General features: G+C 43.5%; 1 protein-coding gene across 4 annotated transcripts in view; it reads right to left on the bottom strand.

The window, feature by feature from the left end:
* Positions 1 to 26,456, bottom strand: part of NTRK2 (neurotrophic receptor tyrosine kinase 2) — a 335,421-nt gene that overhangs the window by 136,164 nt on the left and 172,801 nt on the right. Inside the window, exons 12-14 of one of the 4 annotated variants that reach the window (XM_060609948.3) lie at positions 18,936 to 18,983; positions 13,205 to 13,393; positions 5,381 to 9,062 (exon numbers count right to left, since the gene is read on the bottom strand). In XM_060609948.3, the coding sequence (XP_060465931.1) occupies positions 9,034 to 9,062; positions 13,205 to 13,393; positions 18,936 to 18,983 (266 nt within the window). In that variant the 3' untranslated portion in view covers positions 5,381 to 9,033. Of the gene's footprint in view, positions 1 to 5,380; positions 9,063 to 13,204; positions 13,394 to 18,935; positions 18,984 to 26,456 lie in introns of those variants that run through there. The other 3 variants (XM_060609944.3, XM_060609949.3, XM_060609946.3) reach the window with 3 other exon arrangements.

Raw genomic sequence — 26,456 nt, 5'->3', positions numbered from 1 at the left:
TGAGCCAGAAAAGTGATCTGTCTGTCCTACGAGATGCTCACACGTGGCTGGCATCGAAACTGGTTGCCTGTAGAATGTTTTGGGAGAGGTGTTATTAGCCTCTGTGTCCCCTTGGGCTCCCTAGAACAGGGTGACCAGGCGGGTACTGGGGGTGCCCCAACCCTCACAGCACTGCCTACAGATGCTCAGTAAATATGTGCACCTCCATTTGCTCCTAAACCAGTTGGCACTCTTTGAACTCTGCCCTTTGAAAGATGGACATCAAGTTCACCTAGGAAACACATGTGCTAATCTCAGAAGAGTGAAGGCATTCGAGAAAGAGGGGTCTGTAGTATCAAAAGCTTTTCCTAGGAATTTCTGAGATAAAACAAAAAAGCAAACTTTTAGAATGGGCTTGGGGAGGGGAGAAAGTGGGATGTTTACATTTTAATTAGAGAATAAGGGCTGATTACTCATGATTATTCAGTATTTCTGGTAAATACTCTACGGAGAAAAACTCACTACTGCCCCAGCAGGCCATGAGTCAACCCTTACATTACGGACTGGGCCTGGGGTCAGTGACTACTGGCTCCTTTTTCCACCAACGGTAAGTTCACAACCCGCCATATGGCATTTCCTCAGCCTTTATGTCTGAAGGTTAATACACTCCGCACAACTTGATAAACCCACATGAAAGGTGCAATGCCAACACTACAATTCCTCTTGCAGAATTAGAAAACTGCCAGACTTTATTTTTGGAAAAGGTCAGCAGCAGCACTAGACTAGACAAAAGAGCCCCAGTCTTCAGAGAGGCCGACTGAGGCCGGAATATAAACTCTTCCATGTGTTGGGGGTGTAATTCGGGTCCGTTAACTCTCCTCCTAACCTCCCTGGGCCTTGCTTTGGTCACTTGAAAGACAGAGTAATAATGTCTGTCCTGCAGCATTGACAAGGATTCATGGTCCTTTTGTTTTGTTTTGTTTTTTAATGTGCCAAAGCCAACTCATAGGACCTGGGACGTTAAAGGCATTAGATATTGCTTGTTTAATAATAATAAAAATGCAGACTTTACAAAGGAAACTCATGACATTAAAGAACAAACTAGGTGAAAATGAAGTGTTTTAAACCTCAAATATTATACCCTTAATACAGCAAATGTAATACTCAAACTCCAAATATGAGAAAATAAAAGCAATATCTAATACATTTTTAAAAGGAATTTCACTTACTTATTAGACCTTTATCTAATTTTTCCCCCTAGATTATTTCTCAAATGTACCAAGAAGTTCCCCTGAACTTCTTGATCTTTTTTTACCTTTTTAAAGGAATCTCTCTCTCTCTCTCTTTTTTTTTTTTTTTTTTAATTTTCAACTTTTTGGCAGCCTTGTTCAGTTTCCTCACTCTGGAGAGTCACATACAAGACAAAAAAATGCAGTGAGAAGATGAGAGGGTATGTCTCTGCAGTAGCACAGGATGGTTAATGCTGGCAGTGCTGAGTGTCAGAGAAATGTTTCTCTAGGGTCAGACGAGGCGAGGGTGAGGAAGGACAATCGGGCCAGGAATACAGGAAGAGAAGACTGAACGCTAATCAGCCCAGCCGTTCACATATACAAAACTGACCTTCGCAACAGTGAGGTTTACGCCAGATCCAGGCCAGAAAGGAGCCTGTGGCCGGGGACAGGCCTAGCACAGACGGAAGAGAGATTCTCTGTGCATAAAATTTGCGGGAACACCTGAAATTCAGTGCTTGAGGTGCATTACATTTTAATGCAATCGTTTTAAAAATAAAAATTAATACAAACGTCTATAATGAAAAAAATATCAAAATTTTAAAGAAAGATGGGATGTGACCCTAAACGTCCAGGACTGACCTCACTTAATCCCAGCCCTCTTAGATCCATCCTTCTTTAAAGTTGTTATACTTTCTTGCAGATTTTTTTGGCATTACTTTTTGTCCTTTAAAAGAGTTCATTAAAATATTATTTATCTTGATTTCTCAGACTGTTGGTGCCCCTTTCAATTTGGCGCCCTAAATGAGGCCCTCACCTGCCTTACCCTGGGGCGCCTGGGTGGCTCAGTTGGTTGAGCGTCCGACTTCAGCTCAGGTCGTGATCTCACGGCTCGTGAGTTCAAGCCCCAGTTCGTGGGTTTGAGCCTCACATGGGGCTCTCTGCTGTCAGCGCAGAGCCCACTTTGGATCCTCCGTCCCCTTCTCTGCACCTTCCCTGCTTGTGTTCTCTCTCAAAAATAAATAAACATTTAAAAATTAAAAAAAAAAAAAATTAGGCCCTCACCCATCTTACCCTCATCCTGGCCCTGCCTGGGTGCAGAGGGAGCTTCATGAAAGCCTAGAGACTCTGCTTGGGAGCTAAATGGGGACAAGTGGGGACAACTTCTAGGACGTTGTTTGTGGTGCTTTTCAGAATCCCAACACTCAGCTATATTCTCAAGTCCATGTAAGAATGATTATCAGTAGGTAACAAAAGCAGGCAACAGACCCATGGATCTCACACTTGTCTTTATTGGTATACGTGTTTGGCTCTGAATTATCAACTACATCACAAATTCCAAAATAACAGATCTCATTTCCGTGTGTACATGTCTATATAATAACGAGTTCCCAGCTCCACTGCTCACTCATACATAGGTGTAGACAAGCCATGGAGTCTCTGAACATAGTAAAAGAACACAAGTCATGTTTCGGTCTGCTCTCTTGCATCAAAGGAGAGAGGGAAAGAAAGTGAAGCAACATGTAGCAGTCAACAAAGACCCCTCCCAAGCCCACCCCCGCAGACCATGGTGCAGCATCAGAGGGCCGAAGTGCTGTGAACCAGCACTATAAGTCAGCAGGCAGGCGCCCCGCCACCAGAGGCTCACTGCCCCGTGGTGGGGAAGCAGGAAGACCTCACAGAGGGGATGGCTGCAACACCCAGACTTGGTTTGGTATGGAACCGGCATCCATATCCACCCGCCCAAGTCCCTTCCTTCAGAAGTGTGCAGAGGGTGGAGGGCCCACATGAATTCACTGCCCCCCACACCCAATAATCCCTCCCAGAGCCCGGCCCACACACAGAAGCTCAGCCCTCAATGACACAGATCTCTTCAGGAGAACAAAAGATGGCACTGAGTTGTCAACACCAAGGACCGTACCCTTAGATCAGTTGTCAGACCCAAAGCTGACTAGGATCTACTTCTGTTGAAACTTGGGGTGAAATTTGTAGGAAACAAAAGATAGTATACGAAGCCCAGAGAAGAAGAATGATTCAGGAAGTGAGTGACAATCTTACTCCCTTTGCTACTTTACCATCATCTCCCTCCCCAAAGCTCGGGTGTTCAGGAATCCAAGGCAGAGCAACCCATCCCCCATATCTTACTAATGAAATGAGTGTTTTCCTCTTCCCAAACCAATGTTGATAAAAGTCTGGGTACAGCTCAAGGAAAACTAAGATGTTATATGTAAATAGAGGAATTTTACTGTCAAGTCAAAACAAAATCTCTCAGGAGGGAGAGAAACATCCTAAAAGTCACAGCCCTTGGAAAGAAACAAACAGCCTTATCTAAATAAGGCTCAAGCAGTGATTATGGACGCAGATCTGCTTCTGTGGGTATCAGCAAATGGCAATATGGAAGTAGGAGCTGGGAAGAAATGTCATCATTAGCATCATGGTTCCTGAACCCCAATACACAGAGAAAAGGAGGGAGAGGGGTGTCATGAGAAGGGCAGAGGAATTAACATTTATGGTTCAAAAGGAGTAGACCAGGATGAAGACAGGGTGAGACTAGTTAGTGTTCAACTGATAGAAGGTAAGAGTATGAGTCCTGTCTCTGGATAACAAGTTAAGTTTCTCTCTGTTCTTTAGCAATGGACTGAAAGCCAACTTTTGTTACTCCAGTAGAGAACTGTGTTCAAGAGCAGGGGTGGGGATGAGTACTGGGCATGAAATAGACCAGGACACCCACCATTCTTGCCAGAAAACAAGTTAGGTGGTTGCTCAGTTGTTCCTCTGCTGTTTTACAAGCAGATATATCATGTAATCTCCTCTAATAAAGACATTCTCTAATGTGAAGACTAACTCTTTCAATATAATTAGCATAGGATTGTATCCTGTCCCCTGTACATCAACCACCTTGTTGTTGGAACATTAGGAATATGGCACTCAGTCTACATTTCATCATTACCTAATAATGAGTTTGGTTTCTACTTTATTGCACCCAGAAGGTCAATGGCACAGTTAAATAGCTGCTAAATAATAGCAACAGGATAAAGAGAATGTTGACGTCTACCCATATTCATAGCATGTGTGGTAAGTGATAAGAATAATTTAGACACCAGGTGTTAGATCGTTGTTTTCTTTCTAGAATTCTCCCCTCCCTCCCACCCCTGCTTGGGTTCAAACTCACACAAGTCTTGTCTCTTACAGATCATAGGAATCTATCTATTCTGAACTCATTTTTAGAATCTGTCAACCTTAATACCAACACTGACATACTTCATATGTTGTACAATCGATAAAGGTCCCCTTGCCAGAATCCCGGTCTTGGCCTAGATGCCTAAGTCATCAGAAGTAGAAAGAAGCCCTTCAGTATAAAAAATCTGGAGATCAGTGGGCAGCTAACTAGATCAAGTTTAGGGATGGGTGAATGACTAAAGAGACGTTCCAACTCATCAAAGATTCATGCACAACCCGGGGGGATCCTGGGTGGAAGAAAGGCAGTCCCTAAATAGTGAGAAACATACTAGATGTATCCAGCCGGGCCCTTAAGATTCAGCACACTCAGGTCCCCAAGAGGAGCTACGTGGCTAGGGCGAACAAGTAGGGGACAAAAGGTGATCACCTGCTTCAGTTGAGCAATAAACTACGTCTGGAGTCATCAAAAGTGTTGACCTTAAACCAATCCTGTCAGCCTGCCTTGGCAGAACGAGGGGCCTCTTCTTTCCTGAATCTTTCCGGCACACGACACAGTCTTCATTTCCTCTGTGACACTCCCCATGTGAGCTGAACACCTCTGGATTTAGGGTCCCTCTAGGCCAGACCTGAAGTGGCCAGCCACATTCAGCCTGTCAACCTGTCTCAACTCCTGAGTACCACCGAGCAGATAAGACATCTGAAACTGGCAGTAACATACCCAACATGCTTTCTACAGACTTTCCAGCACAATGCACCCAAGGTGAGCCATTACTACAGAAATGTGAACAGGGGTACCTGGGTGGCTCAGTCGGGTAAGCGTCCAATTTCAGCTCAGGTCATGATCTCATGGTTCATGGGTTTGAGCCCCACATCGGGCTCTGTGCTGATAGCTCGGAGCCTGGAGCCTGCTTCAGATTCTGTGTCTCTCTCCCTGCCCCTCCCCTGCTTGCACTCTGTCTCTCTCTCTCTCTCTCAAAAAAAAAAAAAAAAAAAAAAATAGATAAACACTTAAAAAAAGAAAGAAATATGAACAAAGCCCAGTACAAATAAAGGCAAAGGCAAAAACAGACTTTATATCACAGGCATTAAAAGGATATTCTTAAGTCTGGAAAGCCATATACATATTTAACTGATATCAGTTGGTATCTCTAATGGTTGGAATTACAGGTGATTTTTTATTTCATCTTTGTTTCTTACATTTTCCAAATTTCCTAGTATAACTTGTATTATTTATTTCTATTTTAAAATATCTCATTCTAGGGTACCTGAAGGCTTTGGGTGGCATTAAGACTTAATTCTGTCTTACCAGCAGAAATCACCAAGCCTATGCCACCTAGGGTGACCAATCCATTGTGCTTTGTCTGGGACTGTCCTCGTTTTAAAATGGAATGTTTGGCATCCTAGGAACCTCCTCAGTCCTGGTAGTCACTATAGTACCGACATTCCCTTTTCCTTTGGGCACAAATACTGCCTTCTAATTTTCTCCTCTTTGAGGAGGCCAAGCATTCAGAAAGACACGGACTTCTCTCAGCAAAAGGGAGGAGGCTCAGACAGAGGGCAGCATGGATCCAGGAACCCTTCGGGGCTCCCACTTAGGGGCTGAGTCTTAGCAGCAAGACTGCCTTTGTGCTCGGCTATCAGGATGAATGAAGAAGTAGCCTGAGCCTGTGTGGCTCAGTCGGGTAAGCATCTGACTCTTGGTGTCAGCTCAGGTCATGATCTCATGGGTTGTGAGTTCAAACCCCACCTTGGGCTCCATGCTGACAGTGTGGAGCATGCCTGGGATCCTCTCTCTCCCTCTCTCTCTGCCCTTCCTTTGCCCTCTCTCTCTCAAAATAAATAAATAAACTTAAATTAAACGTAGTTCTTTCTTCAGTTCTGTCCATGGTATAGAGCAAATTCATCTTACCTGCTTTTCAAGGGAAATGAGGACTCCCAAGGAAAAGGATATTCAGTCAAACAACCACAACGTGAGTGAACATAAAGAGAACATGGAGAGCTGGCATGATGGGTAATCTGAGAAGAAGCTCTGCCACGGTGGGTTACCCTCCCGGGCTGGCAGAATTAACAAAAACGGAGGAAATGTGCACTTCACAAGGAGAAGAACCTGAACTCTGCTATAATGGCGGCCATACAGGACTGAGTGCCACGTCCCAGAAAAACTCCCATCGTGCCATCTCTGCTTGACCACAGGGAGCACTCAACTGTTCCCAGCATCTGGGTAGCAGGAGCTTCTTAGCAGCATAACAGACTCCTCTGCATTTGTGTTTGCTGAGCTGGCCCTGGTCCACAATCTGCCGGCATGTACAAGCGTGACCAACCAGAAACCAAAATGGAGGTGCCACCGGACTAGATTCATCCTGCTGGCACCCATGCTCCAGTCAGACTGGGCCTGGGGAAGTGCTCAGAAGAAATGCATTAGGATTCTGCGTCCACCGGCGTGCTTCCAGGACATCACTGATGATTAGGTGACATCAGACTGAAATGTCTGACGTGGGGGCATGCATAGTTCCATCTTGGCTGGCCAAAGGTGTGGAAGTAAAAACAAGTCTGAGAACATCACTAGGAGTGTCTCTCCCCCTAAATCCATAGTCATTTTCCCCTTTCGGCCATTAAATGTGGGATTGGCGTGGTTTCTCTAGGAGGTCCCGGTGTCCTCTGAGTAGCATTTCTTTTTTGAGAACAAATGGTATCACCCAGCGGTCAAATGCTAATAAAATGGCATCTCTTATCTGACTTAGATGTAAACGTGCTTAGATGTAAACTGGTTTGCTAACCGAGCTTCATCTCTGCGGAATTTGTAACATGGCTTACATTTTAAATGTAATTATGCAGCATGTATTCATTTCCTTTCTTCTAGGGAACTCAAGTTGCTTTTTAAAGCATTATTTGATAGCTTCTTGCCATCTCCTCTGGAGTTGAAAAGAGAATATGATATCAAGCTGTTATAGCTAGCGATGGGGAGCTACGGCACCAAGAGGGAGACAGAATTAGTCTGGGACCTCAGATTCGAGCCACGAAGACCCCCAAGGGATGAGTTGTCAAGCCAGTGTGCTGTAAACGAAGCAGTTTCTAAGGATCCTAAAATAACTGCATTCTCCCCTCCGTCCGAACACTCACGCTGGGTGGAATGGGCTTAGCTTATTTTTAAAGTGCAGGTCACAGCCTTCGAAAGGGATATAAACAGTTCCCAATGCAGCTATTACTTGGCCGATTAAATGCTTAGAAGAAAATATACTTTTGAAAGACAAAAATGAATAGGCAAAAGATACAGAAAAGCGCTAAAGCAATTGTTTCCACCTGGTTGTAAATCCTGTCCCCGACCATCAAAATGAACCACACCCACCGGGCGTTCTGAGGTTTGATAACCCCGGGTCACCCTTAGGACTCTCATCCTTTGATCTAAAGCGCTCGTTCAGCCCTGGATTCAAGACAAATTCAGGATTTGGGCTCGTGTGTACTCAAAGTGACGCTGCAAATACGTTCAAAACCCCTGCAGTTCTGTGAAAAATATCACCTCCCTTCCTCCCCTTATTGTTAACACAATGACGGTTTGGGTATGGCAGTTAAGGGGAGCAGGAGGAGTGCCCTGTGTGATCTTTTCAACCGCAGTTAAAAGGCTCCGTCTCCTTATTGTGTCTCATTTCCCTACTCCTAGCTGGTCTATGAATCTGTGCTTATCTACATAATCGCCTAATAAGCATGAAACCAACGAGAACACACACACACATACACACGTAGGCATGAACTATAATACCTGGGGAAGCATGGCACACTCTGAAGGAAATCAATAAATATCCACTTTTCACTGGAAGCAGAATCAAAGGGAAAGAGTCAGAATTCTGTATATGCATCTGCCCTAGGGAGTTATAGCCCTAGGTACTCACAGGGGGCATGCGCTACATGGACAAACACATACAGTTCATATTTAGAGACAATTCTAATTTAATTCTGGCCTCAGGCCTAGGACCCTAGCTAATTTACAAGGCTGCTCTAGGAAAGACACACATTTAGGGATGACAGTAAGTCTATAGCATTCAGTTTTCTTGCAGGGGAAGCTATAATGCATTCCCACCCTTCGAAAGAACCCAAGATTGATGATTTCGGGGCCGGGGGAGGAGGGAGTTGCTGGTTAGTGTTTCTCTCTTTCTTTTATTTTTTTTTTTTTTCAGCCCAGAAGGTGTGTTTCCATTGTACCCTGTCAAAACTTTTCTCAGCAGTCAAGGAGAGGATAGCGCACCGCTGCCCTTGAGCCGAGTTGGCAAATCCTACTGGGAAACCACCCCGTGCTGTCAGACGACGTGGTTTTCGGACACGTCTACACAGACTAGTTGAATTAAAGACCAACTCCGGACTTGGATGTTGCTGAGCTCCTCAGCTCCATCTTGCCGTCCTGATTGATCGAGGAGATGGGTCTATAGTTAAAGTGGCATAGTACTTTGAGGGCTTAGTCATTAGAGCACACTGCTTTCTCTTTGGAAGGCAACTTCTTGCTTGGCTAGGTAATGGAAGCTAAGGAGTGACGTCAAGATGTTGTCTGGCCAGAATTTGCAGATAACCATAGAACTCTTCTCCTCCATCAGCCATGGATTTAGCCTCCATTATTCCTGCAGTGACATAGGAGCCTCCAAATACCAAATTATTATCAGGCGGTCTTGGGGGAACCTCTGGGCCCTGAAATAAAGTAGACAGACTTGCTATTGGAAAGTGCTCAGGAGCAGTTCAGTCCTGTTCAGATTGCTCTAAAATCCTGCAAACCATCTCTGGACTTTTTTTTTTTTTTTTTTTTTTTTTTAATGAGTCCACTCACATAGCTCCTGAGAGTGAAAAAGTGCTTTGGGGGAAATAATTTATCATCATCCTTCACTTAAATGATTTTACACATCATTTAAGGAAATCTGGTTTGATCCTGATTTTTTGCTTGTGTTTTCATTGTTTTGTTTTTAAAGCAAAGCTATGCAAGCATGGAGGCTGTGTCATTTTGGACAAGCCACTTCTGAGCATCTTTTGTAAAATAAGGTTTGTATTAATTGACCTTTAAGGTCTAACTCAGGGGCCGCAAACAGATGGTGGACTATGGACCAAATATGACTCATATGGAAATAATTTATTGATCCCACCCAGTGTTTTAAACCTTAGGGAATTCACATAAAAATAATAAATGCTGTTCTTGCTGGAAAAATGAGAGGATCTGGTAATAGAAGGCCCACGTTCTAGTATGGCCTTCACTACGCCACATCATCTTTCTGACCCAGCCTGTTTCTCCTTTGACCTGCCTGATCCTATAAGTAATTGGGGGTCAGGACCCTTGCTCTTAGCTATCCTATCAAGGTGTTCTGTGATTATATGACAGTGTCTGTAACCACTCGGTTCCCAATGAGACTCCTTGAGGGCAAAGGACACGCTACCACCCTCACCAAATCTCAGGTGCTTTGGCGTTGTAAGAGTGTTGTGGGTAGTCAATAAATATTTAATGAATTGAACTTCACCTTCTGTATTAGATTCTTACAATTCAGTGGAATGAGACCGGAACTACTCCTTGTAAGATCACACATCTATTCTAAAGCCAACATCTTTGAATAGCACGTATACTTAGGAAAAAGAAGTAAATATGCTGGTTTGTGGCCCAAGATCCAAATGAGGTCAAGTTAGTGGTGTCTTATACATAAGGTAGTTTGCTTTAACTATATGGTGAAATTCCTAAACTTTTTCTGCGATCTTCTTAACTTTGTTTTTCAAATGTAACATATCCAACTCCTTGGAAGACCCCTTCTTTTGAGGTTCTTTGGAGGTTAATTCATTGGGTATATTTAATGGGAATCACTTCACTGAAAGCTAAGCTCCCAAAATTTGATGGGCCTATAGCAACGAATCTCTCTGTATGTCTCTGGTCTATGCATTTTCGAATACTTTAATTCCTGGATGACTATGGTTAGAAGGTTCAAAGAAAGGTTTTGTTTTGTTTTGTTTTGTTTTGTTTTTTGGTCAAAAGCTTATTTCAGCTAAATTGTTATTTAAATTTGACTAAATTGGCTAATATATTGTTAAAAATTTGTCTAACAAATAAACTATTATATAGGCAATTTTAGTAGGGGTAGTGCCAATGAAAAAGGCTATGGGTTCATCTTTACTTGTTATAAGTCTGTTGGTAATTACTATTTCAGTAATACATAGCCACATCTGGTCAACATCCGGCCAATATCAAAGGTACATCATGTCCTTTGCTATGAAAGAATAGTTCAATAGACACAGTTCCTGCTCTTTTGGAGCTTACAATCTAACCTAAACAAGACTATATAAACACATACTGAAGAGTGGTCAGACTCAGGACCTAACAAGAAGCAACATACATTGAAGATAAAGGAAAAAACTATGGGGTAAAGAATGACATTTAGGAAAGAATGAAGAGAAGGAAAGAAGTAAACTGCTTCTTCATTCCCATTTCTTTGAAAAAGACTCATGGAAGATGTATGATGGTAAGTATTCTTAAAATCATGAAAGAGTGGGGCGCCTGGGTGGCTCAGTCAGTTGAGCGTCCGACTTCAGCTCAGGTCATGATCTCACAGTTTGTGGGTTCGAGCCCCGCGTTGGGCTCTGTGCTGACAGCTCGGAGCCTGGAGCCTGCTTCGGATTCTGTGTCTCCCTCTCTCTGCCCCTTCCCCGCTCATGCTTTGTCTCTCTCTGTCTCTCAAAGATGAATAAATGTTAAAAAAAAATTTTTTTTTAAAAATCATGAAAGAGCATATAAGTTGATGCCTGGAAGAAAAAAAAATTCTTCTGATGTAAGATGTTGTGAGTGACTGAGAACCCTGAGCAGGGTAAGGACCACTGGGTGAAGGGCCCAGCAAGACTTTATAAGGAAGGAACTACTAAATGAAGAATCAATGTTCTGGAGGACAGAAACTGAGGGGAGGATACGAGTCTCCTAAACTTGCTTCCCATGCCTTCTAAGTGGGGGTGACATAGAGTGGCTGAGCCACAAATCCAAGACTCCTCCAAAATAACCAAAATGTATACTTAAAAAACTTTGAAAAACTCTCCATGGACTCTAAATTAAGGAAACCACCTTTAGAAACTTTCTGTGAGACTTCAAAAGGTAGAAAGCACATCCAGATAGAACTACAGACTCAACAGCCACCTAGTCTATATTCTTTTTGGTTCTCATTTGTTTATTTGCTTTCTTGCTCATTGGTTCATCTTCTCTTATTGCATGTATTGCACTGAGGCTATCTACTTGATTATTCAGCTTTATCTTTCCCCATTGACAAAGAAGAACAAACTTTTGAGGACAGGTTGATTTTTGTCAACCTCAATTATAATACAGCCTCAGGTTAACTGAAGTATATCATATAACCTGGTACTGGTGGTGACAGGGGTGTCAAAAGACTCTGTTTCTGGGGAGCACCATCAAAATGATGACAGAATTCTCCCATCGTAGTACCCTGATTTGCCTTATACAACATTTGACTGTTATGCATGCAGAGTATTTCATGGACCTTTGGAGGACACTTATCTCAACAAAGAATATACGTTTTAAGCAGTGCCTCCATGCATCTTGTTCACACCATAATGACAATATTAGGATTAATAATACCTTGATTTCAAACAATTTTTATTTCAAGGAACTCAATATTCCTCATATATGCTATTCTATTTATCTTGTCATATTGCATATTCAACTGAAATCTATGGTGGGTCTAGTTTCATACTTTACAAGCTCATAATACTGTTTTTTTTTCTAATGATTACATTAAAATGCAATATTCACCATACCTTGGGGGTAAATTTGAATGAATAGGAGGAAATTATAGGTATTTCCTTATATGCGAAAAGATGCTTATTGCTAAGTTCCTTTATCCCGTGAGAGTTCTTAGGAAAGTCAGTCTCCAAAATCTAACTTTGCACTTGTTACACCTTACCTCTGAGGCAAGGCAGGAGAACAGTATTTAAGACAGAGTAAGAACATGCCAAATAGACAGAAGGTGTCCATCGGTGTCAGGTGAACCCCTAAGGCCTAGGCCACCTGATGTTCTGGCTCCTTATTCACGTATGAAGAAAGGCCTGCAGTTCCAATGGCATAAGCGTGTTTGTTCACTGTGGTTTTATTTTTTGTTTTCCATAAAGCCATGCTCCATTTTTTATATTTGAGCAGTGGCTTTGAAGATAGGATAAGAGTCTCTGAGGAAAACCCCAAGCTTCTCAACAGAGGCTAATGGGTTCATTTGGTCCTGTGAAGAACAGGTCAGTGTACTTAATATGCACATGATCTGTTGTGATGTGTCTTTCCTATTGTGGCATGACCACAAATCTCATGCTGGGAACAAGAACTGAACCAATAATACAGAACTACCCGAGTCAATACCACCTGTGTGCAACACAGCACCTTCCTGACTACCAATGGTGTATATTTTAATGACTTTCAATAAATCCAGTTTAAAAGCCACCAATTGCCTGTCTTTTGTAACTGATGTATGTGCAGTCTACTGATACCTCTGGTTTCTGTCTCTATCTTTTTCAAGACAAGCATGCCTTGATTCCAACTTCATGGTGACAAATGGTTTTGGGAAATGGATCCCAAGAGAAGTCGATATCTGCCCACAGTCCCAGGCCCTGCAGGACACACGCCCTGAGAATTCCATAAGCAGCAAACTAAAGGATCTATTCCATCGGCCCAAAGCCCCACCAATCCTCAGCCATTTCACTGCCCCCTCCCCTCAGTCATCCTTGTCAGGCGCTCTGATAAACACGCTGATTGATATAGCTATGCAGCAAACAGGCCAATAAGTATAAAAGTAAGTATAAACAGCTGTACTTACATGTGTCTGGCTTGAGCTGACTGTTGGTGATGCCAAAGTACTGGGGATTTTCAATGACAGGAATCTTGGTCATTCCAATAATGACGGCATCGGGGCCGCCCTCTGAAGATGATGGGGTGTTACTCCCATTGGAGATGTGGTGGAGTGGGCTGGCAGAGTCATCATCATTGCTGATAACTGAAGCTGGGCCTGGAGTTGGAAAAAAAACAACAACATATTCTCCTGTAATGCTTTGAATGCTCTTGTTGAGCTATAATTCACACATACATGAAGTTCACCCATGGAAAGCATACAATTAAGTGGTTTTCAGTCTATTCAGAGAGTTGTGCAGCCATCACTTCAACGTAATTTGAGAACGTTTTCAGTCATTCCCCACGTCCCCCACTCCCAGCCCCAGGCATCCATGAATTTGCATTTATTTTCTGTCTCCGTGGACTTATTCTGGACATTTCATATAAATGCAATCATTTAATATGAGATCTTTTGAAACAGACGGCTTTCATTTAGCACGCTTTTAAGCTTCACTCATGTTGTAGCATGTGTCATTACTTTAGTCCTTTCTATTGCCAAATAATATTCCATTGTATGGATATGCTTCATTCTGTTGATCCGTTCATCCCTTTGATGGACATTTGGGGCATTTCCACAGGTTGACATTTGGGGTATTTCCACATCACAAATAAATAATGCTGCTATGAACATCTGCGTACAAGTTTTTGTGTAGACATACGTTTTCATTTCTCCTGGGTAGAATTGCCAGGGCATATGCTATCTCTATGTTTAACATTTTGAGGAAATGCCCAACTGTTTTCCAAAGTGGCTGCACCATTTTCTGTTCCCACCACCGATGGGCAAAGTTTCCACTGTCTTGACTTCCTTCTCCGGTAAGTTAATATGCAGTTTTGCTCTCTGTTCTCTGAACATCTTTAGGACAAACACTCTCTCATTAAAACTCCCAGCATGAATGCAGGATTCCTGTGTCACCATATCCCAAAAGATGCATTAGCAGTTTAAAGATCTGAGTGCCTTCCTCCACTCTTTGGACAAGTCACTTGCCTTTTTTGTACCTCTACATCCACTTACATTTGTGAAATGTGCAAAAGAATATCTGCTTGTTATTTTATGAGACTAGTGATAGCAAAGTGTATTATAAACTTAAATGGGCTTCATGAGTATGAATTACTACTAGGTATTATTAATAAACTTCCAACCGGTGGACTAAAGTTACATTGGATGGTCCTATTACTATGTTTCTCTTTCTGCACACACCTTGTTAGCATTTTGCCTACAAAATACTTTCATAACAATAATGGATCAATCCCACGGCCAAGTTGCCCACTTTGCCTTTAACCCTAATATTATGTGTAGATTACTCTATGGATGTCTTTATACTAAAGCCACAGCCATGACATATTTCACACAAGACTTAAACTTTCTGGTCCCAAGTCTAAGAACGTATATGCCCATAAATATGGTCTACTGTGTCTTGTTTAAACAATTTATCTACTGACCATTAAGCCCATGTGTCTACAAACAAAACTAGATGCACAGAGTTAAAGGTCTATAGATAATTAAGACAACTGTCTTCAGGACAATTAAGTTCTCGCTGGTTCACGATTCTGTACGTGAGAAGTCAACACCCACTCTCAGACATATATTACACATGTTTCTGCAGGGCACTGTGTGGCTGGAGGGTCCCACTGAAGTAGACCACTGGCCACAGCTACTGGCATAAGCCAAGAGAAACACAGGAAGGAACGGTAAGGAGGAAAGATGAAAAAGCATCAGTCAAGCAACTGCGAAACCAGGGGAAGAAAAGCCTGAATTGCTACTTGCTGAGCGAGCACAGGATTGTGCGGTCATCCTACCACCCAGGACACATGCTTCCACACCTCCACCCTTCTCTGTCTTTTCCCTCTCAATTAATCAACTATTTCAGTGAGAAGCACGGCAATTCTAAAGACGAAAGTAACTGTGTCACACATTTTCGAATCCCCTATGAAAGATAATGGTAATCCGTCCCCCGACCTCCAAGATTCATTTTCCCCCTCAGACGGGGATTATCACAGTTTGTAGTGATAACAATTGGACATTCCGCAGCTAGCTGAATCTTAAACAAACTATGCAGGAGGCAGCCAACTGCTATTATAGGTAATTTTTTAAAGCATCCTCTCAAGGGGATGTGCATTTAAGTTGCCTTTAATGATACACTCTGGCTTAATTCTGCAAACAAGTCCTCACACAGCCAATTTAGAATCTTCAGATTACTCAAAGCAAAAGCAAGCTCACTGGTTGTGCTCATCTTGAGTCTAGCACACCGGTATTACTAAAGGGCAGAAACTCTGCCAAGAAAAGCTATAAAGACAAGTTCTTTCCAATATCCTTAACCATCCCCATTTTATGATTGGCTTCCTGACAGGCCTAGATCACCCAGAGCTTAAACCCAGAGATGGAAAAACATAAATGTGTTATGCTAAGCGTTCTCTGCACCTTGCCAGTAAAACCTCCCCACCACTGGCCCCCTTGCCGTGTTCCTGGTGCAGGAACCAAAAGCATGCTACTGCCTGAACTCCCCGAGGTGGGTGCAGTCAAGGTCGTACATTTCTCAACATTTACCCCCAGAAATGCAGGAGCTGTCATGTTCAGACCTTCCACATGTTGTCAGAAGGCCAGCGGTATTTGCTTCTGGAGGCCCTGCAATGATTAAAACACACTGATCCCAGTTGCTTTCTTCTGTGACTCTCCCCTGGGCCAGGCCAGGCCATCAACATTCCTGTAGCATTCAATCATCTTGGAGGAAGCTGATACCTAGAAGACAATGCTGAGACTCCTCCAGGAATTCGGGCTCTGGATCATCTGCCATGTACATAGTGGAACCCTGACTTAAAGAATTACAGCAAAATACTTGCTCTTTGCTTTTCTTCCTCCATCATAGGAGACCCTTTCTTTGCCTTGGTTTCTCTGAGTAGAACCCCCGACTCTGCAGTAACAGAGCCCCAGGGAATGGGCTCTCTGTTTGGAGGGGGGAATGTTAAGCATAAAAGTGGTATAAAGCATCAGAGGTCATTTTTCAAAAGCCTTTCTGCTTTGCCAGAAGGCCGCTGTTGACAAATCTCAGCAACACATAAACCTCAACAATTTATCAAGTGAAATATTAATTCAAGTGCTGTTTCCTTCATCATCGATGTTCTAAATCCTGGAAGATTGATATGGCTGGCAAGGTTGCAGCGATCCAGCCCATTTTTCTATGAACATTTTGATCTAACGGAGCACAGCAAAGTTGGGAAGGGGAAAAAGCTCTCAGCAGGGACAATGAATGTCTATATAATTTGACAGCAGGCTGTCTGTGCCTATCACGGGATGTGTCATTGTGTGTCTGTGCACGAGCTTGAGGAGACACCACAAAAAGACAGACAGAAGAAGAGTCAGGGGCACATCACAGCGTGTTATAAGGAATTCACATGAGGGTTTGAAAAAAAGTCTTATAATATTAATAAGAAGTTTCAAATTGTGGGATATGTGCAACCTGCCAGGTTGTTGGGGGGGGAGGATAGTTCTAATTACTGAGCTGAGAAATATGGGCTATGCCTGGAAACATTTTTTAGCCCATTTTTATTTTACTATGTCTCAGGTGCAAAGAGAGATTTTTCTGTCAACGGAGCTGCTTGGTAAGGCATATTGCATGTCTGACTCACAGATATTTCCAAGCCTTAGACTTGTGTTCCTATGATAAGAATGGCTGAAAGTCACCTGGGAAAGGAGTTTCCTTCTCTCAAGACCAACAATGTCTTCGAGGCGAGGGGAGAGGCCATTGTTCTTGGGCAGCTGTATTAACCATGTCTTTTACTGTCTGTATTCTGATGCTTCATCACTGGGGCCTCACTGACCCTGAAGGAACTGCCCCTCCCAGGATAGCCAGTCCCTAGCGATGGTAAAGAACTTTTCTGAGAGCATTCTTTCCATCTCCAGTCCAACCAGTCCATAGCCTGCACCACCTTATCAGGCTGTCATACTCCGGGCCACTATCCGCCTGCCCTGTCACCCCAGAGCCAAGCACCAGCCAACTGGGGACAGCCTGTCTGCCCCAGAGTCTGCTAAGGTCACTCAAACCAGCCGATCCTAAACCTGCTTACCCTGCCTCACTAGTTCCTTCCTCTGGTAACCGCCATAAAGGCTCTTGCCCCCATGTTCTGCCCTCTGACCGACCCCAGTGTTCCCCTTGGGGTCTCCCCACCATGGTGTGGCTGCCCTCTCCTCTCAGGAACGGCGAGTAACAGACTATCTTTTCAATGGCTGTCCTCCTCTGGCCTCTTGGCCTCACCAGACCCGAATAATAATAAAACGTACATTTTAAAGCTGCAGCATCTCTGACGGACTGTGGCTCAAAGAACAATTCTGAAGGAAAATTCTCTCTGCTGTGGCCTAAAAGGGTGAAGCCCTGTTTTTGAAGTTTTCTAAGAACAAGCACCTCTCAGCAGGGCAAACTGGCCTGGAAAATGCTTACATGGTTACAGTGATCTTCTGTTTAGTGGAGAAAAGACCCCCATCTCACAGCGCTATGGTATGAAACCTTATCACCCTCTGCCTCCTCCCCGCCAACACATACACAGAACACAAAGCCTAAACACAGAGCACCTTTAAGATCGCCCAGCAGGGCAGTCTCTGGTATCCTGGCAAAGTGACTGAGATTAGCTGAATCTGAAATGTGCCCCTCGGGGAGTCACCAACAAATCCTGAGATGTCTGAGTTTAATGTTCCAATTTTGCCACGTCCCTATCTTAGCTTTGCTGATTACGAGCTTTGACCTTGGAATTCATGGGGCTACCTAAGGGTCAGGGTTACTAATATCAGGCTCATAAAAAGAAAGGAAACAGAGTTCCTTGCATGGAACGGATGACTCAGAACCAGAACGCTCCATGACACTGGTACATTTCCCCTAATTTGCAGTTTTACCTATAGCCAGCCTTGCTACCAGAATATATACTAATACACAGATGCCCAAGATGGCCAGATCTTGGAAACACACGAGCAAGATGTAAGACAGTCTGTCTTTTTGTGCTTTCTAGTGAATTCCTGTTCATAGTCGCTGTACCCATAGAAAGTACTGAACAAATTGGAGGTCCCGGGAGATCACACCTGATTTCAATCCCAGTGATGAGATACATTATGTGCACTCATTTGGTAAGCTACAAACTCTGCTTTTCAATTGTCAGCACACAGTCTGAATGCAAGGAATAGAATGCAATCAAGTACAAATCAGAGCGTCTGGACGTTAGAGTCTTGTTTTGAAAGAGAAATGGTCATAAACGAACAGCTGATTTACCAATTCAGAAGTGTACTACATCTTGGCCAATGGAGGAAGTTAAGATCCCAGCTTGTCCAGACGTGACTTTTAGCCAACTTTCCTGTACATGGAGTTTTGGTGCTGTTGCATTTTCTTTCCTGAACCTTCTTAAAAGCCCAGCAACTACCTCGACCTGGTACAACAGTTGGCATTCTTCCTGGGATGAAAACAAGTCGACTTCAAAAATATAAAACCATTTGCTGAACTCAGTGAGTGAAAGCCATGCCTTTTCTGGAAAAATTCTAGCCCTCTCTCTTCAGCAAATCAGAAACAAGGAACACAGAAAATTAATCATGGGGCCAACAAGTGGGAAGAAGGGCCAAGCAATTTCATCCGAATCAAGCAACATAAACTCGTTACTTATCCAAAGAAGGAGTAACTACTTACCAACACCTTGTCTTGATTTTACTTTCCCAAATCCAAACCATGAGAAATCTGAAAACCACAACAAAACATAAAATAAACTTCGAAAGAGAAGCGTAAACCAGGGGTATTCAGCACTGTCCTTAGTGAAATAACAGACTTCCTCAAAAAGCTCCTGTGAAGAACAAAGCTTCCTCTCAAACACCTGGAAACAGATGCTTGAATTTTGGTGTAAAGATTTATGTCTCATCCTGAGAACATGGGCATTTGAACCAGGTAAGAGACAGTAGCCTGTCTTTGAGAAAAATGGCCCAAATCGAGAGTTAATGGCTCTGAGCGGTTTTCTTGATTTCTCACTCTCTTCTTCCTAAGTATCGAATCATCTAACTAAGCTCTAGGGATGAAAATACACAACGCGTTTGACAAATGCACCATGGTTCTCGACTGCAGCAATGTGGGAAAATAACAAGACAAAACAGATCTTTTGTGGAGCTGAGGCAGGCAGTGACAAAAGGAACATGTAGTCCCGTGGGAGAACTGATACTTGGGCTGGAGGGGGATTCAAGGAGAAAAAAAAGGGGGGGGGGATCTTAATTCTACACAGATTCTGCCACTGACTTGCTGTGTGACAGTGGGGAGTTCACAGCAGCTCTGTGCCTGTTGTCACACAAAGCTCCATGAAGCGCATGTAAGTAAAGATCTGACAAATGTTTGGAGGTCCTCCAGGGAATAAAGCCACAGTGAAATGCCTATTTGTTTCCTGGGCCTGACTGTGCCCCTCTGTGTAATTTCCGCGGGGTTCAAAGTGAACTCTACACAGTGGGGGGATCCCTGGATAAGAGGCGGATAAAGGATATGGGGCCCAAATAAGTAACTGTGCTTCTCAGATCTTCAGGTCTACAGTGGTTTTTGTAGGCAGTGAAGATGTAAAGCTGCGTAGAAGAGCCAATTTAAGTGAAACAATGTATATGAAAACTCTTGGCACGATAAAAAATGCCTTACACAGTTGTCATCATGATTACTCTTTTTTCTAGTTAACCTTCCTCCCTTGGTAGCCTACAACGTGGGCTCCCCAACCTCGAGGGCGATTTTTTACTTCTGATTGATATTCCTCTGAATGCTTTCTTCCAGGTTTTAGAAGACAGGATGAAGGTCTGGCCTCCATCCAATGCCAAATAAAGATCCCTTTGCACAGAAGACAGTGAGCCTCATTCACTGGGTCCTCAGTCTAGCGAGGCAGCGCTGTGTCTGTGGCTTTCTTAGTTACCACTAAACCCTTTGAAAACAGAGGGTATTTCCTACTGGTCAATTTTTGGTTTCCTCCATTTGTTTGATTTACATAGTTTTAATTAAACAGTAGATCAAACTTCTTAAGACTGCCTCTTTCACTTGAGCATTTTTTTTTCGAAATCGTTTCCATCTTACGGAGAACCCGCAGAAGGACAATGTCATAGCAGCCCCTCACTGATTTACACATTACAGATTATCGTCAATTGTAATAATAAATACGACTGTAAGGAACACCTGTCCACATCTCAGGTGCATCCGTCCCCATTTTCAAAAATCATTCCTTCCAGATAAATCCTGAAATGGAATTAGTGAGTCCAAAGGGATGAGTAATGTTAAGGTGCCCAACATGCGAATTCAGCTGCTTTTCCACCATACCTGGTCTACTTTTCTTAATAGTGTGTGAGAAGGCAGGAGTGTATTTTCACAGTTCACCCAATGGGAAATCAAAGGGTGAACCATTTTCTACCTCCATCCTGCCATTGATATGTCTCCACCTAACTGAACAGAGATGGCGTGTCTCCACCTAACTCTCGCCTTTGCCACATGAGAACACAGATATGAAGAGGGTCAGAGCCCCTCTGATTTATTCAGATAATGTAATTCACCAGGTGTGTCCCCTACTACCAGGTGTTTCTCCCTTAGTCCTCCGCCAGACCCTATAACATATGACCCTCTGTTCATTGATAAGGAATTAAGACTCAGAGGCTGATAAACCTAGCAAAGGTCACACCAAGTAGTAACTGAGCAGACTCACCCTTCTGATGCCAAATCTGTTTTTTTTTTCATTCTTTCATAGTTGTCTTTCCAATCTTCCAAAATGCTTAGCCATAATTAGCCAAAGTGGACAACATTATAATCGAGATTCAATTTTATATATAGGAAAGCACTGTATGTAGCCATTCGTTCTTGCTCATTTGTTCAACAAGAGTGAGCCTGGGTCAGACCTCTGAACATGAGACACTCCGCTTGGAGACTAAAACTTCATCTTGTTTTTTTGAAACAGGAGCTACCTTGAACCGCTGAACCAAGCAAAGGCATGTGACTGAACCCAGAGCTGCTGAATCCACATTCTGGATAAAAACTGGACGCTCTGCAAAAGGTGTTTTCCTAGTAATTGACATAGTATACTCAAAAAACCAATGACGTAAAATGTAATTACATTTTCCAAACATGATTTTTGGAAAACCAGCTTGTGCATGTTTCCTAATACTTCTGCAATTTGCTAATAAAGACCACTGGCTTTCACTCCTCAATGGGACACAGTTGGGGTTTCTACCTGAATCGGTGCTCCCCACATTGCAATTCTAAGACCCGCCCCCCCAAATGCTTTTGTTTTATTTTAGATCTTCCTTTTTTTTTTTTTCTTGATCAACACAGGTACAATAGAGGATTCAAAGATAAATGAGTTTCCCTCATTTGGGTCTGCCCTCAGGGAGCTGACAGTTGAGGATTAGCTATTGGAGAAGTATATCCAGGATGCATGGGGACTCACAGGAGGAACATATATCCCAGTCTAAGGGAGATGGTCAAGGGAGAGTTCTCTGGCTTCTGGGTAACAGATCGGAATATGACAAGAATGGTGTGGGGTGGGGGTTGGGGGGGCTGCTGGGTGGGTTGGTTGGTTAAGCATCTGCCTCTTGATTTTGGCTCAGGTCATGATCTCCCAGTTCATGAGATCAAGCCCTGCATCGGGGTTCTCTCTCTCTGCCCCTCCCTTGCTCAGTGTGGTCTCTCTCGCTCTCTTTTCTCTCTCAAAATAAATAAATACACATTTTTTTTTAAATAAGAATTAGTCGGGGTGCCTGGGTGGCTCCATTGGTTAAGTGTCCAACTTCGGCTTAGGTCGTGATCTCATGGTTCCTGGGTTTGAGCCCCGCGTCGGACTCTGTGCTGACAGCTCAGAGCCTGAAGCCTGCTTCAGATTCTGTGTCTCCCTCTCTCTGTCCCTTCCCCACTCACACTCTGCCTCTCTCCCCCTCTCTCTCTCTCTGTCTCTCTCAAAAATAAATAAACATTAAAATAAAAATAAAATAAAATACAACAAAACAAAACAACAACAACAACAAAAAAGGAATTAGTCAAGAATGGGGAAAAGCAGAGAGAGGCACTGTCACTATCCACTCACAGCTAGGGTGGGGGGCTCTGTATGTGTTGGGGGGTGATGCACCAGGAAAGGGTAGGAAACTGAGAAACAGAAGCAAGGGTCAGGCCAAGAGTTTGGGTTTTACAATGAAAATTGCTGGTAGGCTCTAAACAAAACAAAATAAAACAAAACACCCTTGGGCCAAGCAGTAATATGATCAAGCTGAATTTTTGAAAAATCACTTTGGCTGCAGGATGGACACAGGATTGTGAGAGGGAAAGATGAGGGCAGGAGACCCGTTAAGGAGGCTTCTAGAGACATCAAGGCATGAGAGAGCTGTGGCCTGAATCGGGCACAGTGGAGGGGCACGGGGACAGGAGACGGCTGTCAGGCCTGTTTAGGGGAGTGAGTAGGACTTGCCACATTGGGGGGACTATGGGGAGTGAAGAAGGAAGGTTTTGGTTTTGGATAATAGGACATATGGTGCTGCTGCCCGGAGTGTCTGTGGGGAACTCAGAGCTCAGCTGAGTGGCTAACCTTAGAGCATGAGCGTGGGGCACAAATCCTAGGTCAGGGGTCTCTGTGGAGAAGATAAGGGGGAAGTATCCAGTGTCTGGACCACAGGTCTAGAGCCCAGGCACAGGTCTAAGGCCCAAGTTCCAGAGCCCACAGTCTAACTGGGAATGCACGCTAGATGCCGTACTTAGGACACATTTCTTATTTGGCCAAATGAGACACCCTCATCTGCAGGTACCAATGAAAGGGCTTCCGCCAACTGCAGCTACCTTTTGACAAACTTAATCTGAAGTTGCTAAAGTAGGTAGGTCTAAGCTCTAACACAGCGACACAATTATTTCGTAAGAGAGGACAATCTTCTTGGCCATTCCCCAGATTTCTTGGACAATTCGAAACCTGAGATAGCAAGGTCACATCGGTCCTCTCTTCCTCCTCAAAAGCTGTCCCTTGTTCAATGGGTCTTTCTTGATGGATTTAAGCAGTAGTCTTAAGACCTTAATACGAAATCTCACCAGGAAAATTCTCTCACAAGGCAAAAAGAAACAATTTCTCAATTTCCTGTGATGTTTCACCCATTGGGAGTAGAGTCCTGCCAGACATTCTTTTATTTTCTGTTTAATAAGGACACTTTATTTGCTGCAAAATAAAGGACTCCTTCAAAAGCAAATGTAGTTGCAGTGAGTTCAAAGGAACTTGTCTTTCTGCAATCTGACTAACAAAGACTCTAAATTATGAAATCAACCAATTAAATCCTTCTCATATTGAAGAAAGTTTAATCTTCCCTGACCAGAGAAGGAGAATATAGGAAAAAGAATGCATTAACACATTAATAACTCTAAGAGGAGATCCAAAATAAATGGTAATAAAGATCGCTTTTCAAATGTCTCTCAAAGGAAAACAGCTAAAATTTAGGGGGCTGAAAAGGAATATTTATGATACAGGCGAGAGAATCAGGGGAAGAAATGAGAAACAGGCAAGGTGGAAGAAACCTAATCTTCCCCGTGGGTGCTGAATCACACAAACTCTAAATGCAATTGTGAGAAGCATTCTGATCTCCAAAGAACACAGTTTTTGGATTTTTTTTTTCTCTAAGTTTCAGAAAAATTGTTTCAGTCTGTTAGGAGAAAAATCAGCTCTCCTCCCTTTTAATTCGGGAGGAATTAAAATTTGTTGTGTTCTCGAAGGTAATCTCTTTATATTTTAAAGCAAGACTCACCATCCTCCACCCCCAAGAACATTGTAATGGGAGCAAATGGGAAAATATGATTCACTGACAGGATGTACTTTACCTCCAGCTTCCTATGGCCACAGCCACTCCCTAAAGGGCACCGGATAGAGGAGCCTCCAGGCTGCCTTTCTCTTATAGGGAAAGTGAGGACAAGACAGCGTTGAGCTCAGAGTAGAAACTCAGTAAGTGCTTGACCGAGTGGCTGATTGCCTATTACCTCAAAGACCAGGAGGACTGATCATCAGAGTGGAGGGGAAATGAACGCAAAGAATCACTTTGTTGACAATACAGCCATCTCCCTTTCCAACTGACACATAACCAGAGTGAGTAAGAGTTTATTTCAGATGAATTCCAGCTCTTCAGGGCGCAGAAAAGTGTAGTCTGAGGCCAAGTTTCTACTTTAATTTAATCTTAATCTTTCAGTTAAGGACACAACCTTTATATAAGTACCATCTGCACAGGCGAGGAAGAGGCTTTGCTGTTAGTTAACTGGTTCTGGAAATCATGGAAAAGGTCCTTCTGACCAACCCTCATTGGCTTCATCCCTTACCTTCCCTCAAATCTCTGAAGTGACTCATTATGCTGTTCTTTAGGAAAAGTAACATTGAACACCTCCAGTGTGACAAATACCAAAGAGACCACATGAATGTGTATTATGGCTGAAAGTGCTGTGTGCCCTCTGAAAATTATATTTCCCTCTTCTTTCTGGGCCCACAGCTAGACTACCCTTTCTAGCCCTCCTTGAGGTTGGCTGTGGTCATACCATTAAATTGCAGGCAACGGAAGGTGACCAGAGTGACGGTACCACTTCCAGGCCAGCCTGTCAAGACATCTCCTATGTGTCGCTCCATGCTCTTTCCCCCTCTACGTGTCCAGAGTGGAAACAACCTTCACAGCAAACTTGAAAGTTATGACATGAAGACATGATGCTAATTCTCCCAGTATTATTTTACAGGTATAGGCTGTGAAGAAACCAAATTATTCTCCCTGAAAGCCAATGAAGTCATTTATCCTCTGTCATCCATACGCAAGAAATAAACTCTTGTGTTTGAACAATTACCCACTTGGGGACTCATTTACTATGGTAGGGAGCCTTTGCCAACTAATACATGTAGACAAATAATATCTATATCTATATCTATATCTATATCTATATCTATATCTATATCTGTCTATATCTATCTAGATACATAGATAGATACAGAGATAGATACAGAGATAGATAGATATCTGAGGTGTAATTAACTGACTCCATGACTTCCCAATCATACAAATCACGCAAATTCAAAATTGTGTATCCCTGTGCACTTGCATCTTTCCGGAGCAAAAACTCCACAGATGTCACTAGATTTTCAAAGGGTTCTTCACCACAAAATGCGGAGAAACACTAAAATACATTTAAACGGTGTTAGAGACAAAGATGTGAATGCACAGTAGTCTGCCTTTCAGCTCTATTTAATTATGCTCCCTGCCAACAGTTGAAGCCGGGTGCTGGGAACCGTCCACCATCTCTCAGCTGAACCTCCAACTGGTGTCCTGCTCCACCCTCGGCACCCTCCCCCCAATCTCTTCTCCATGGAGCTGCCAGAGAAATCATTTTCTTTTTTATTAATTTATTTTTGAGGGAGAGAGAGAGAAAGAGAGAGAGAGAGCACATGGAAGGGGCAGAGAGAGAGGAAGAGAGAAAGAATCCCAAGCAGGCTCCACACCATCAGCCCAGGGCCCAATGTGGGGGCTCGAACTCACGACCTGTGAGATCACGACCTGAGCTGAAGTCGGACGATTAACCGACTGAGCCACCAGGTGCCCCCAGAGTAATCATTTTCAAGCAGGAATCAGATGACTGCACACCCTTCCCCTACTTAACCTGCTCTAGCGGCTTCTTGTTGCGTTTAGCATAAACTCCTGTTCCTCGTTGTGCAGTCCTGTGTGATGTAGCCTCAGCCGTCTCCTGCGAAGCCACTATCTTGGCCTCCTTCCTGCCCCTGCTCACTTTGCACATCTTCTTGCCTCCTCCTAGAATCTTCTTCTGGGCTCTCTAATCCCTGCTCCAGGCTTCGGGTCAGCCAGCACATCCTCGGCAGGGCCCCAACCTCGCCGCTTTAGCCAATGTCTCTCCACTACCATCTCATCCTTCTCGGCACCAATAAATGGCCCCACTTCCTTGATCTATTGTTTATTGTCTGTATCCTTTCCTAGAACTTGAGGTCCCAGAAGTCAGTGGCTGTCTTAGACAAGGCTTCCTCCGAAGCAGACTCTGACCCAAGGACTCAGGAGCAGGCAGGGAAAGAAGCTGGCAGTGCATGCCCTTGTCCAATGGGACACACTGTGTACAACTAGAGTTCAAATCCCTGGGGGTCTCTGGAGGCAGTAGTGAATGCACCTTGGAGTCATCCCGCCCAGAAGGTGAGGAAGCAGGGTCGTTCCC

This window comes from Panthera onca, chromosome D4 (assembly GCF_046562875.1).
Source record: "Panthera onca isolate mPanOnc1 chromosome D4, mPanOnc1 haplotype 2, whole genome shotgun sequence".
NCBI lineage: Eukaryota > Metazoa > Chordata > Mammalia > Carnivora > Felidae > Panthera > Panthera onca.
The sequence above is the reverse complement of the archived record's forward strand: the minus strand, read 5'-3'. Positions and strand labels throughout refer to the sequence as shown.